Source organism: Lipotes vexillifer, unplaced genomic scaffold (genome assembly GCF_000442215.2).
Source record: "Lipotes vexillifer unplaced genomic scaffold, Lipotes_vexillifer_v1.1 scaffold83, whole genome shotgun sequence".
Classification (NCBI taxonomy): domain Eukaryota; kingdom Metazoa; phylum Chordata; class Mammalia; order Artiodactyla; family Lipotidae; genus Lipotes; species Lipotes vexillifer.
The window spans coordinates 1,206,047-1,222,190 of NW_006799780.1; the positions used below are offsets into that span (position 1 = coordinate 1,206,047).

Here is a 16,144-nt window from a genome sequence, read left to right on the forward strand (position 1 = left end):
TCATGTCTGATAGCTGCTAAAGATGTGAGGAGGTAAATGTTACCTTAGAAAGATGTGCTTTAAATTTTTAGGAGATCTGCTTTATCGATGGGAAAATAAAATTAAAATGACAATTTCAGTTTCTCAGTTTACCATGCTGTATTTTTAGCCGAATTGGGAGCATATAAGAAATATAAAGAATGGGTTAGGGCTTCCCTGGTGGTGCAGTGGTTGAGAGTCTGCCTGCCGATGCAGGGGATACGGGTTCGTGCCCTGGTCCAGGAAGATCCCACATGCCACGGAGTGGCTGGGCCCATGAGCCATGGCTGCTGAGCCTGCGCGTCCGGAGCCTGTGCTCCACAACGGGAGACGCCACAGCAGTGAGAGGCCCGTGTAGCGCAAAAAAATTATTAACATATATTTAGTCAAACAATTTAAAACAATAACTTATTCTCCATTTTAGCCTTAAGTGTTACATGTTATAATAAAAGAAATATGTAAGGATCACAATTACTTTTTAGATATGTGCTTGATAGGAATAATAAACTAACAGATTATCAATACAGTCCTTTAAACTGACATCAGTGGGAATGGATCCTACAATATAATAATGAAGCTGGAAAACAGTAAAGATTAATCTCATTCATTTAACACACTTTTGATGAGCACCTATTATGCATCAAGCACTGGAAACAGAAAGGCCAATAAAAAGGCCCTGTCTTATCTTCCAGGGACCCAGAGTCTAAGTTTTATCATATTAATATATTTCTAATATAAAAGATAAGGCACCTTTCCCCTGCGCTAACGCTGATGTTTACTAAAGTCACTTGACGTCTCCCACTTTATTCCCCATAGACTTCTAAAGAGCTAGAACTGAGGGACCTTAGAAACAATCTATTACAGTCTTCTAATTTCACAGATGACAACCTAAACAGAACTCAAATTTTGATGTACTAGCTTAAATTTACAAGATAACTTTGGCAGGGCACATGTTCAGTGAAACATGAATGCCAAAATCTTCAGAAATAAATGAGTTTCCAAAATTATGTATTTTTAAAAACTTACTCTGAATATTTTCAAGTGTACACAAAAGCACAGAGAATAATATAAAGAAAAACTAGGTGCTCATTACTAAGTTTCAAAAAGTTATCAACATTTGTCCAATCCTGTTCAGTCTAATCTTTTGCTCTACTTTTGAATTACTTAAAGGAAACTCGAGATATGATCTAATTTCATCAGTAAATATTTTGGTTTGTATATCTAACAGATAAAGACGTGTCAAGAAAACTTACAATACTATTACCATACCTAAAAGAAAATAAATTCCCCCAATTTAATGTAAAATACAGTATTCACATTTCCGTGACTATCATATATATGTCTTTTCAGAGTTGGTTTGCTTCAATCAGGATTCAAACAAGATACGCACATTACATTTGGTTGGTATCTCCCTTAACCTAAATTATGCATGTTAAAGAAGAACTTACTGAAAATTTTTTTTTTTTTTTAGCAGATCTGCAGTAATAATTTAGCATTTGGGGGAGATATTTATATATTTAGTAATGTGGAACAGCTGCAAATGTAGAGAAATAACCCTTTATTGATAGGCCTATAAAAGCTGTCTGTAATTACATTCCTGAATGATTTGAATAACAGTGGGTCTGATATATTTTAAGATAAGTGGCTTTTACTTTTCTTTGATATTAGGGTCATATACTGTACTTATCTATATTTTTACTCCATGTTCTCCTCTCTCTGGTAATAAATTAATTTCTTAGTGTTAGTTTGGCATGTGCCCTAAAGCTAAATTCATTTTCTTTTCCTTTGCAGAGAAACAAAGTTTTTCTAAGTATTACAATAATATTTTTCATGTTTAGGCCAGGTTCCTCATGTTAAAAGGTTAAATACTAATAAATAATACTTAATAGAATGGAAAATCAATTTTCCATACCATGCCTTGTCCTATGTTCAGAAAATTTCTGGCAAGCTTTTTAAAGAGGAACAGAGGTAACAGAAGTTAACTTGACTGATGTATGAATAAATAATAATTAACACATGACTGGCCAATGCACATTTTAATCTAAGATATCTTAAAGCTTAAAAACAGTATTTTTCACTGCAAATATCACAATTCAACACAAGCAACAAAATTTGCAACATGGCAGTTGATAGTAACACAATGTTCAACCAACTTCGAATGTGGAAAATAAAATTGCCAGAAAAGATTAAATCCTCTTTAAACAAATGGTATTTCAAAACCTCTTATTTCCTATTGTAGTAATATAATTATAATAAATGAAAGCTAAAAACCATAATCTTAGGAAAGAATTCTCAAGTGAAATGCCTCAGCTCTGAAGAGGGAACCCACAGCAAGGGACAGGAACTATTCACCATAAAATAGAAGGAAGAGAAAAAGAAAGGCCCAGGCCTTCTTTACCAACACCTCTTTAATCCTTCCATTTCTTACAAATTTATACACATATTTTCTTTTTTTTTTTGATGGTGACCTTTTTTTTTGCCATAATAATTACTAGTTAATTAATAACTACAATTATCTGATACAGCGGATTTTTCATTGTGGAGAATTCATTTCTTAGAATGGCATATATTTGCTTAAGCCAAATAAAAAATATTTTTATAATAAAAAGCCTGCAATTAAAAACAACAATGTCTTTTTAAAAAGTAGCTCCTAAAAAAAAAAAAGTAGCTCCTTTTAATAATCTAGGAAAGGGAGAGATGATAATGGTCTGCTACTAACTATGAGACCTCATAGTAGCACAGAAATAAAAAGATGAAGCAGTAGTATGACATACCGTAAAGATTAATTTAAAAATTAAAGCAACTCATACCTAGAAGAGAACTGAATAAAAGAATAAGATGGGACATGGCTGGGCGATGGAAGCACAAAATACTGTCAAACTTTAATTAAAAAGTGTTTTCAATTTAAGCAGACCCAGGCCAGTGACTTTTCATTATTTTTAGCACAGTTCCATGACTACTGACATTTTCATCAGAACAAATAAAGGATTTTTCCCAAATTTAAAATGACAAAATTATTTTTAATTTTAACTTATAATTTCTTCCTCTAAAGTCAAAGAAATTTGATCTTAGCTGGACTTGTCTCTTAGCCTGAGGCTTAAATACACCTTAAGTTTTTAAAGTGTAAAAAAATATATATTTTAAAAAATACAGTTCTTCCACCATATTAGAAAACAATCTTTATCACAGACATATTATCATTTCTTTTGGGAATGAGACTACATATTCATGAAATGTCTGGTACATGACTTAGTAAAACACTTGTATTCAACAAAAACTCTCTCAAAGCAATCTGTCCTTGTAGACAAACTAGAGGGAAGCTGGCACTCTGGCAGTAGAAGACAAGCAGACTGGAAAACAAAACTAAAACGCCCTAGCCTAGATCAATTTTAAAAAAGAGAAAGACCTACCTAAAAGTCCACTTCGGAGAAATGGAAATCAAATTTGATTACAACTGTCCATCACTATGATGTGCAATTATCCTAATAATTCCAAATGCTGGTAAGTTTCAAACTGAGAAAATCAGGTTCTGCATCATGAATTATGGTTTGTTTTTTCTTCATATTGTTTTAAAACTGACAAAGTAACCTCTGTGCCAAAAGCAGGTCTGATAGGTACTCTTGATTTTCCAATTAATTTCCTATAATACAAACTGGGTCAGGATCTCATTCCTAATCATGGATAGTTGTAACTTCAGTAGTTGCCAATCTTTATCAATAGCAGAAGTTATAAGCCTACTTTCCAGCTATTTTTCTATATTCCTTAGAGAAGCTTCATAGAACTAATCAGATGGTGAAATGGGCTTGTGTATTAAAAAATGCCCCTACCTTGCCTCACTCTGCCTGCCTAAGGGCATTACATATGGGTTTCCTTCTTCTTACCTTCAGCCTGTAAATCCTTGAAGGGGTTGGGGGGCCTTAGTTAAGTGCCTTTTTGGTCTTACTGACAGTGTCATCTTTTCGCTGGTCACAGGAAAATTCCATGCTGGCTACCCATAATAACATGCACAGACCTCAGTTTAATGCTGCTGTTGCTACAGTCTTTACTGTGACATTGTGAGGCTTTATTTCTTCATTAAGTGATGAAGTGATGCTCCACAGCACCAATTCAAGGAAAGCAGAAGGTGAACAGCATGTACTCAAAATTATCCTTTTACTTCTTGTTAGAGGAAAAGTAGTTCAGATATCTAAATTCTAAACTGTGTTCAATGTCAAAAGTTAACTCCTGCTAGATCTTAAGCTACTATTGTATAGAGGGACTGTGGAGTTTAGACAATATAAAATAATAGTGTTTATGTATGGAGTCAGAGAAATAATGACAACTTCTATCTATGGAAATACCCAAAGGGCAAAACTATGTTACAAAATGAAAGTACTCAGTATACTGTAGTTACACACTTTTGAGTCAATTTTTCTTTTTTCTTTTGTTCTTACTCAACTGGAAACTCCCTGAGGGCAGGAACCTAAGCCATCTTGTACACAACTATCTTTGGCACCTCCTCATATTCTGGCCTGAATAAACACTTGTTGAATGAATAAAACACTTAATTGGCATATGTGTAGTAAGGAATCTGGTCTCACTTAAAGAGAGATCTGGACTTTGTTCTAGCTCTTGAGAAGTAACCTCTAAAGCCTCGGAATCTCCTGAGTAATGGGAGTGCCTTTATTATTCATGGTGGGCCCCTAGGGGACCATACTTGATAGTTTATGCCAGCAGTGATTCCTAGGGGGCCCCTAGATAGCTTTGCTAAGCAGATAACTCAAGATGGAAGCTGGCCACACCAGAAAGACCCACCGTATGATTAGAGCGTTGGGGCTCTGGGCCCCTGATATCAGCCTGACCTGGAGGGGAGGGTGGGAGAGTGAGTTCAACCATGAGGCAACAATTCAGTCAACAGTGCCTATTCAGTAAAGCCTCAATAAAAACTCTAAGCTTGGTGAGCTTCCCTGGTTGGCAGCACTCCTGTATATACAACCAACTTTGATTGACGCAAGGAGGGTAACCCCGAAGCTTTGAGTATGAAACCCAACCAGAATCTCCTCCAGCCGTCTCTTCCTTTGGTTGATTCTAATTTGTGCCCTACTGCGATAATAAAACTGTAATCCTACGTAGAGTGCTTTCCTGAGTTCTGTGATTGATCTAGTGAATTATCATACTTGAGGGTAGTTTTAGGAAACCCTTAAACTTGCAGTTGGCCTCAGTAGTCTTGGACAGATTTATCAGTCTGGAGGACTCTGCCCTAATATCAAGTTTGGCTACCTCCAAGTAGCAATAGTGTATTAAATTGGGGTTTCCTTTTTGCAACTCTGGTGTCTCTTTCATGGACTGTTCTTGGAATTACTTACTACTCCTCAATATATTACCACTGTACTCTATAAAGACTGCTCTTCTTAATGAACCTTCCTACAGCCTCCTAAGTTAAATTCCACTTAGGGACTGTGATCCATGAGGATCAAATTGGTTATATTATGGCAGCTAAGTCAGTGTTTCCTCACTAATGTACCACAGGTGGGTTAGAGGTATGCTGTGCTACTGCCTCTGCCATTAACCTCAGAAAAGTCAGGTGGCACCTGTGGTGACTAGAGCTCCTGGGGTGGTTGCCTTCCATCTCCTACAGCATCTCTGTTTACCCCAGAGCACACTACAAGTATTACCACTTTTCTATATGTACCAAGACATGACAAAGAAATCATTACTATAATTTTCTCATGATAGTATGTCACCAACATACTTCTCCAGCATCAGACTTGGTTATTCCAACCTATACGTGCTATACTTTAGTCACATTAAACAACTGTTTCTCTAATACTCCAACATTTCTAATAACAGAGGTGAACAATTTATTCTTATTTCACATTTACTCTTATATGCAAAGTAAATTTTTTCTCCCTCCCCTTCTTTTCTCATCCTCTCCAGAAGCCTAATATTCTGAGGATTGCTATTTCTGAGTTCCTGGGGTTTGATATGTAACAATTTAGAAACTCTTAGCCTAATAATAATATAGTAAAAAAAAAATTCACTAGTAATTCACTAAAAATTCAGTTTCTTCACTGAAACACTATAGCAAGAACTAAAATGTTTATTTTTGGCCATCTCTAGGCCAATTGCCAATTAGTCTCATGGAAGACTGAAATAAATACTGTGTTTATACGTCACCCGTATCATACAGTTTGAAAAAATAAGGCCTTTCCTTACAATGATTATAATATTTACTAGAAATTATGCTTTAAAAATCTCTGTGTTCTGAATATACAATTCAAAGGGTAAAAACAAATAGTGAAATTTTTCATTTGAAAAATATTTAGTGTGAAAAAGGAACTGTTTTTTGGATTTCACTGTAAATATTTTGGTAATTTCAAAAAATAAAATCTACCCATATTGTACCAAACATATAAAAAAAATAAACTTAATAACTCACTGAAATAAATAAAAATCTATGAAACAAAAGTCGTAACATAAGCTAAAAAATGTTTCATCTATTTATTTTCATGAACGTTCAAATCATCCCAGCATAACTAATTTCACTGCTTCAAAATTCCATAGATTCACAGAATATTAGGGTTAAAAGGAAACATGGAGATCTACCTTGCCATCATTTTAGAGTTGAGAAAACCAAATGACTTGCTCAATATAATTAGTAGTATTGATTTAGAAAGACAGACATTAAACATTAGATGTCAATAAAAAGGAATCCTACTCATTCATACACATGCTTACCCTGTCTATTAAAAAATGGCTGCTTTTAGGATAATATATATATTACACCTTGACTAGAGAAACTCTGGAAAATATTGAAAAATATAAAGAAGAATATAAATCATCCATAATCTCATCACTCAGAAAACCTCTGTTAACAGTATAACACACTTCCTTTTATTCTTTCATTTTCCTTACATTTTAAAAGCACAGTGTGAGTATACAATTTTATAAAATTGAGATAAAATAAATAATATTTTGGATTCTGTTTCGCCACTTAATTTTATACCACATTTTTCCACCTCATTCAAAGATTTAATAAAAACATCTTAAAGATTATACGACATTCTAGGGCTTCCCTGGTGGCACAGTGGTTGAGAATCTGCCTGCTAATGCAGGGGACACGGGTTCAAGTCCTGGTCTGCGAGGATCCTACATGCCGCGGAGCAACTAGGCCCGTGAGCCACAACTACTGAGCCTGCGCGTTTGGAGCCTGTGCTCCGCAACAAGAGAGGCCGCGATAGTGAGAGGCCTGCACACCGCGATGAAGAGTGGCCCCCGCTTGCCACAACTAGAGAAAGCCCTTGCACAGAAACGAAGACCCAACACAGCAAAAATTAATTAATTAATTAATTAATAAACTCCTACCCCCAACGTCTTCTAAAAAAAAAAATCAGGAAATACTTAGTGTTTAACATATATCAGGTATAAGCATTTCATATATGTTGACTCATGTAACGCTAACAATTCTGTGAGATAGGTAGCATTATTATTTTTATTTTACAGATGAAAAAATCCCAGGCACCAAGATGTAAAATGACCCACCCAAGGTCTCTCATTTTGTAAAGTGGCAGAGCTCTAATTTGAACGCAGGCTGTCTGGCTCAAGAGCCTGTGCTTTTAACTGCTATATTAAACTGCTTTGAATGTTTGCAGTTGGCACATGACTGGGGGAAGGGACAGTAAAGGATGCTACCAGCTTTAATAGGTGAAAGCCAGGGATGTTAGATGCTCTGCAATGAACAGGGCAGACTCATCCATTAAAAATTATACCACGTTCCTCACAACTTTCAAATGTCTGGTTGGACATTCATGAGGTGAAAACCTGTTCACCTGGTCCTAGAACACTTTCCATACCAGTACAAAGTAGTTTTTTTGGGGGGTGGGGTGGGTCATTGCAAGGTTTTAACGTACTCAATTTTCCAGGAATAACTACCAGAAGAACTGTTTGATGTTCTGGAAAATTATGTTATACCTCGACCCATGGTATTTGAGTTGCTAATACAATAATACTACACCGCTATCAATTTGCATTTATAGCCACCAGCGTCATTTAACTACTTCACTACATTTATAATGTAGTCATGGTCAAGCATTTATATATCAATGTACTATTTATTATAAATTACTTTTATTTCTTCTTTCTATTGAATTAGGGCAACATGTTGATTTTTAAATTGTGGATGTACCCATCTTTGGATCCTAAATTTCATTTTAGGATCCAAAAGACCCCTATATTTGTTGAGGTCCCATACCATTATTGGGGGTTTTAATTTTTGAGGACTTTTCTTTATTTCCTCTGATGTCTTTAGTCTACTTCTTTCTAAATTTGTACACATAATGAGAAAACTTACAATTTGGCTGATTCGTCTTTTGGTAAACGGGCCTCTCACTGTTGTGGCCTTTCCCGCCACAGAGCACAGGCTCCGGACATGCAGGCTCAGCGGCCATGGCTCACGGGCCCAGCCACTTTGCGGCATGTGGGATCCTCCCGGACCGGGGCACAAATGCGTGTCCCCTGCATCGGCAGGTGGACTCTCAGCCACTGCGCCACCAGGGAAGCCTCTGATTCGTCTTTTTAAAGTACCATTTTGAGAGCTGGAGGTGAGATCAGGAGTCACGACATTCTGCACCAGGTTCTACTTTTCAAAGTTCCACTTTTTTCTTTGTTTAAAGTTCTAACTGTTTCCTTATTTGACTGTTGCTGGTGAATTTCTGGTTGCCATTCTTATTACTACTACTTGTTTGATCATTTTGTTAGCTTTTGGGGATGAATGTTGTGATTCTCTTCACTTGGCAGTTCTTTTAAAATAAATTTATTTATTTATTTTTGGCTGCATTGGGTCTTCGTTACTGTGCTCAGGCTTTCTCTAGTTGTGGCGAGCAGGGGCTACTCTTCATTGCGGTGCGCGGGCTTCTCATTGCAGTAGCTTGCCTTGTTGCGGAGTATGGGCTCTAGGCGCACAGGCTTCAGTAGCTGTGGCACGTGGGCTCTAGAGCGCAGGCTCAGTAGTTGTGGTGCACAGGCTTAGTTGTTCCGCAGCATGTGGGATCTTCCCGGACCAAGGCTCGAACCCATGTCGCCTGCGTTGGCAGGCAGATTTTTTTTTTGCGGTACATGGGCCTCTCACGGTTGTGGCCTCTCCCGTTGCGGATCACAGGCTCCGGACGCGCAGGCTCAGCGGCCATGGCTCATGGGCCCAGCCACTCTGCGGCACGTGGGATCTTCCTGGACAGGGGCACGAACCGGTGTCCCCTGCATCGGCAGGCGGACTCTCAACCACCGCGCCACCAGGGAAGCCCGGCAGGCAGATTCTTAACCACTGTGCCACCAGGGAAGTCTCTGACAGTTCTTTTTTTGCATACTCTTTGGATAGAGGGCTTTTCTTTTCCTTTGAAGAGACCATCCCAATAAATGTTTTCTTTAGGATAAAAAGGTGAATCCTTCAATTACTCTGTGATGAATGAAAACTTACTACAAGCTTTTCTAATCTCAACTGTATTCTTCTTATAGCTAATAAACTATAAGAGTCTACTCAGGGTCCATTATCACATATCATATCACTTCCAAAAATATTAGCTAATGTTTATTGAGTGATGATAACGTGCCAGTCACTGTTGTAAGAGCTTCACATTTATTATCTCATTAATCTCGCAAGAATCCTGTGAGGTAGATATTATATTCATAGGAAACTGAGGTGCAGAAAAGTTACTTACCAATTTGCCCAAGGTTACAAAGCTAGTAAGTGGCAAAGCAGGGATCTGCATCCTGGTCATCTGATATCAAACCTAAGTTATTCAGACCTTATTGTCTCCCAAGTTTTTAGGGGCCTCCTTTCCCCTCAAAGACTAACCACGCTTCACTATAGATTTTTTGATTACCACTTTCTCTTTACAGGCTACTACAAATGCTCAATAAATATTTATTACTTAAAGAAATGAAAGACTTAACTGCTTTCCCCCCATCTCTTCCAATGTGTCTTTTCCTTTTAGCAACAAGAAGGACAAACTAAAATCCCAAATACCGTTCATACTCATTTCTGAGCAGTCAAGAGATAATCACGTTCTACAACTGAAAAACATTATAAGCTTAAGAGTTTTTTTTGCCTATACATTCTAACTGAGCTGACCAAAGCTGAAGAGAAATGCATGTAGCTCTTTTGAGTATTTCGTTGCACAGCCCTGATATCACATTTGCTTTGAAGGGGGAATTTTTTGTAACGCTGCACAAGAATTAGGTACTTTTCTTTCTTACCTCTGGCAGAAGCAGCTCTATGCTCCCGGGCAGCTCAGATCACCAATCATGTACCCTGCAATGCCCTACCAGCCCTGGGAACCACTGATACACCAGATCTATTCAAGCTACCTGTGTGCCCATCAGAACTTACTGTTCTATCTCTTAGTTTGTTAGATTTCCGACATCAAATTAATAGGAGGTCAAGCATATCGACAGATTATGCATCTTAGGCAACATGCTTGATTTAGAGTGAAAGGTTAGTGAATATATAATGCTAACACAAAAAAAGATTATTACAGTTTCAGATACGATGGCAGGCTGATGGTTTTGGCATTGTTTTGAGATAGGCAAGCCTCTTGCCTCATTCCAAGTCATACCCCATAAGCAACATTGAAGAATTTTCTTAGAGACACCAAAACATGTAAATAAATGTATGAAGATAATGTAAAGAGAAATACAATATTGAATTTTTAAATGAAAACAGTCAGGTATTTTTAGTAGCCTATGATAAAAGAACAGTGTTGTAGGAATAGAATAATTATGGGAATGAAAGTCTGTTAATGTAGACAACAATTTTATGGCAGAATCTATGTATATAAACTAATTCAATGTAGAAAAGAACCCTTGTATGTTAGAGATATACAACAGTACCAGAGAAAAGTGTACACATGATAAGTAAATGTGGATAACAAGGAGAAGTAAATTGAGATGATAATGGTTTGGATAGAGCAAATTAAAGGATATATGTATAACTGATTCACTTTGCTGTACACCTGAAACTAACACAACATTTAAATGAACTATACTCTAATAAAATTTTTTTTAAAAAGGTAAAAAAAATGTTCCCAAAATTAAAAGGCCAGATTTGAAACAGACTTGTTAGAGGAAGAACTGTTTGAGACTAAGAATCTACTTCAATTATTTGCATTTTAATAAAAAAGATGCAATGGCATCACTTGAAAACAGCTAATGTATTTTGAAAATTACTTACACTGATGACTGATGAAGAAGCTGACAAGTTTAAACCTTCAAGATCAGCTATCAAGCTTGGAGAAAGAGCTGGGGTGGGACGTGCAACTGGAGTGGACACTGGGTTAACTATAAGAAAAGGCTCAAATTAGCAAATGTGCATGAAAATTTAATTCATATTACTAAAAGCAACATTTTTATTTTGCTAGTAAATCTAATTAAATTACTTTGATTAATAAATCTATGACAATTCTATTTAACATCTTGATTTAGTCAAGTTATTATCAAGTCATGGCAGTTAGTCTTAGCTTTCAAAACATAATGGCAAATCCTATAACAAAATAAGAATATAAATATCCTGAGTAATAGTTTTTGAAAATTTTTATCACCTAACATTATCACTAACATTAATCACCCAGTAACTTCACTAAAAGAGGAAGGTAAATAAACACTTTTTCAGACTAATGTAAAAATAACTATAGCTTTCAAGAGAGTTCTCCAGTTGAGTTGTGAGTCTTAAAAGGGTGCTTATTAAATCCTTTCTCTATTTTATTCTCCACTGTAATAATTACAAGGGGCCCAGACTACCTAATTCCCTTCTAATTATACTTTGTCAGCAAAAGCTATGTGCTAGATAGAAATGTTTGATTCTAAAAAAAATTTGAAAATCTTTTGTAAGTGCAAATCTGATCATGTTACTCCCTTGCTTAAGACTCTTCAAAGCTCACAACTGCCTACATGATAAAAGTCCAACTCCTTAATTAAATGCACAAGGTCCTCTATGATCTAGCTCAGCACTGTCCAATAGAACTTTCTGTGATGATGGAAATGTTCTGTGGCTGTATGTCCAACATGATGGCCACTAGCGCACATACCGAATGTGCTCCTGAAATGTGGTTAGTATGACCAAAGGACTGCATTTAAAATTTTAATTAATTTTAATAGCTACATGCGGCCAGTGGCCACCATACTGGGCAGGTCTAGCCAATTTCATCAGCCAATTTCATCTCCAATATCATCAGCCACTCCTATGTTCTAGTTCTACCAAATAAGAGTTCCCAAGATCTTGTTTCATGTCTGAACCTTGTATGTCGTATTCCCTCTGCCTAGAAGGTACGTCTTTGCCTCGCTCACCTTGCAACCTCTACCCAGTAAGATACCACTTAGAGGGAAAGCACAGCCTGACTCACTTAAACACAGCTTATACGTGCCTCATTTGTTCCACAGATATACTTGGACACACTTCTACAACCATACTTCTCTTGTAATACAAATTTGTGTCTTTACATATTTTCATTTCTACTGGTCTGTGTGAGCAGACTTTGACACATTAATTTTTAGTGCTTAGTAATTGCTCAACTGTTTGTTGAATGAAATAAAATTCAAATGTAGAAAAAGTTTTAGCTTCCAACAAGTTCTCACGCTAAAACAATACTATAAAGGAAGTAACGTTTACTTCACATGACATCACTTTTCAAAGCATCTTTTCCTCACTTTAGTCTCACAATATCTTGTAAGCTAGGCAGAACAAATGTTAATTCATAAAGTTAGCAATAAATATTTCTTGAACAAGAGAGCAAGGGAGAGACAAAGAAGTTCAAGATACAGTCCTTGTCTTCAAGTGACTTAAAACCTAACTGAGAAAAAAAAGGTACTCATGCTTGAAGAAGAAAAAAATACAGTCCATAAGTGATACTGCCAAAAGAAGAAAAATTTCAAAGGAAATCTTAAATAAAGTCTCAACATACACAATACAAAAAGCAGAGTGGAGACTGGGTGGAGGAGGGAGTGGAGCCATTGGTTGCTCCCTTGCACTCCTAAAGGAGTGTGCCCTTAGTGTGAAGCACTGCTACAAATGCCCAGGTCTCCTTAGACATATGTTGAAAACCACTAACAATTAACAAGTGCCATAGGGAATCGAAAAGAAAAAAGGAATCAATGGGGATAGGGTGGAAAGAGAAGGCTTGGTGAGTAGGAGGGAATGAAGCCCAGTTTTCAAGTAAGGGCAGCATTCAAATAAGAGGAAAGGAAGAAGCTGGTTACTTACTGAAGCTGGTTAGTTACTGAATGAGATCATGTAAACAAAGGCTGAGAGGTGGGAAATTGTAAAGCTAAGGGGGTTGGATTTATCCTATACACCAAGGAGAACTGTTAAAAATCTACCAAGAAGAGAAATGATATGACATATGGTACTGCAGGATGATTAGTCAGAGGCCAGTGTAAGAGACAGGCTGAAGAACTGGAAAGAGCACTCGGGCTGGCAGTGAGGAGGAATTTACAATAGTTTAGGCATGATGTGACAAGGACTGAAGTAAGATAATGGCAGTGAGCAAGCAGAAAGGGCATTTATATAAAAACATTGCAAACTGAGGCACAGGGAGATTAAGACTTGCAAGATCATGAAACAAGTGAATGGTAGAACCACTATAGGACTAGATTGGTTCTTCTAATTGAATCAAAATGTGTTGCCTTTCCATGAAACATGTAACTTTTCTGGTGGGTTCTAAGTGCATGTTTCTTAATTTGTTTGTCTATCCATCCATCCAAAATACTAGATGATCATATAAGGAATAAAAATTGAGTAGGAAATAGCCTCTGATTTCAACTCTAGCTTGGCTAAAGCCATAGAGAAGAAAAAGACAAGAGAAGAAAAATTCACACCAAAGGTAAGCTTGACTCAAAAAAAAAAAAAGACAAACTTTTAGTATCATTTCAGAAGGCAGAAGCTCTGGCATTAAACAAATGATTACACATCTGTTAACAGGTCTGGCAAGATGAAAGCTGGCACTGAAGGTTTATCCTAAATTGGATTCTGCAGCCAGTTGACTGTGGCAACTTAACGTGTAAGAAACAAAATGACTCTGTAGTTTTTTTTTTTTTAATCACATGGCGTACAAATTAAAATTAGATAACATTTCCACCTATCAAATTGGCAAAGGCAATTTTTAAATACAAAATCCAGACTGGTAAGGGTAAAAGGAATCTGGCACTCTCATATTACTACTGTGTAAGTTGGTACCAACTTTGTGAAAGGCAATTTTGGACAGTAGAATTCTTCAAAGCCTTTTTCCCCGGCAACTCTACTCCTGGGAATCTATCTTAAGGATAGAGTCATGGAGATAATTCAATAATACATTTATGAGGATGTGTGTTGTTCACTGATTATGACAGTAAAAATGGAAACAATAGTAGTTAATTAAACAATAGTTTAATTTCCAACAACAGTAAACTTGTTAACTAGAATTTATTACAACAACATAAAGGATAACCATGCAGTCATTAAAAATGAAGTTGTTAAAGAATATTTATGGCAAGGAAAGGAATGTGCATGATAAAAAGAGAAAGAAGCAAATAATGAAACAGTACCTCAGTACAATCCAATCTGGAGGGAAAGGGATTTGCCCATGAAAAGAATCTGAGCTGATTTGTCAGAATGGTAACCCATTTTCTTTTCTTTTTAAAACTTTCTACAGGGGCTTCCCTGGTGGTGCAGTGGTTTAGAGTCCGCCTGCTGATGCGGGGGACACGGGTTCGTGCCCCGGTCTGGGAGGATCCCACATGCCGCGGAGCGGCTAGGCCCGTGAGCCACGGCCGCTGAGCCTGCGTGTCCAGAGCCTGTGCTCCGCAACGGGAGAGGCCACAACAGTGAGAGGCCCGCGTACCGCAAAAAAACAAACAAACAAACAAAACAAAGAACTTTCTACGAAACACTTTCTTTACTAAAGTATATTTAATAAAGTAATTATACAATTGTTCTTCTGATCAAAGTTATGCTTTAAAATCTCAGTAAAATTTTTAATATATAATGGTTATATATATAAAACCATTTTAATATATAATGTTATATATATTGTATATATATATATATAAAACCATTATAATGGTTTTATATATATATATACACACACAATATATATAACCATTATAATGGTTTTATATATATATAATATATATAACCATTATAATATATAATGGTTTAATATGAAGTTATTTAACTTTTTAAATGTAATTTGCTGCTGTGGTGTCATCATCATCTCCATTACAGCTAACTCTTATATCAATATAATGTTCATCATGTGCCAAGCACAGTTTTAAGTACTTTTACATTTATCAACTCATTTAATCCTCTTAATATTCCTAATAAGTATTACCATTATCCCAATTTTATAGATAAAGCAACTAAAGCACAGAGAGATAAAGTAACTTGCCCAAGGTCACACAGCTAGTAAATAAGAGAAATGGGATTCAAACTCAATCTAGCTCCACTGTCCTCTTAGCCACTCCACTCTACTGCCTCTACTACAGTTTATTCAACAGTATGACATCACAGATCATAAGACCTATTTGTGGCATGATTATTGTTGGCTGATAAAACTTTAAAAAGACTTCAGTTAGTTGTACTAATAGTGTAATTACATAGGTTTATATTTCCTATAAAAGGATGCCAGAATATGATGATGCTGCTTTATCCAACTGAGACGAACCACATGGTATGAGGTACTAAAAGATATTTTAATTTTCAGAAATATAAACTATGTCTGGAAAAAATAAAGTGTATTTCTGTCACTAAGCCTATCTACTGTTAGGCCGTATATTCTCCTACTATGAATATTTTCTAATGTATTATCAACTGACCCCATGAAACAGAGTCATATAATTTCAAAATCTAAAGGAACTGTAGAAACTTTTCAGCCATTCTTTTTTCATTTTACAAATGAATAAATGAGACAAATTAACTCACTTAACTGATTAAAGGCCAGGCCAGGACTAATGCCTGTGCTTCTGATAACACCCCCTCAACAGATGCAGCAAGGAAATATCAAGTTACTTATTTAAAATCACAGAACTGTTTTACAGTAGAGCCAATTTATTGCCAGGGTTGCTAACTATACTGCCTCCTTAGACAGAGATGATGATTATTTCTGGTAGTAGCAAGCTCTTTCCC

At 36.4% G+C, this 16,144-nt stretch overlaps 1 protein-coding gene across 1 annotated transcript in view; it reads right to left on the reverse strand.

Annotated features, from left to right (window-relative positions):
- Nucleotides 1-16,144, reverse strand: part of AP3B1 (adaptor related protein complex 3 subunit beta 1) — a 275,016-nt gene that overhangs the window by 63,668 nt on the left and 195,204 nt on the right. The window contains exon 23 of the mRNA XM_007471959.1: nt 11,222-11,328. Coding sequence (XP_007472021.1) covers nt 11,222-11,328 — 107 coding nt within the window. The remainder of the gene's footprint in view (nt 1-11,221; nt 11,329-16,144) is intronic.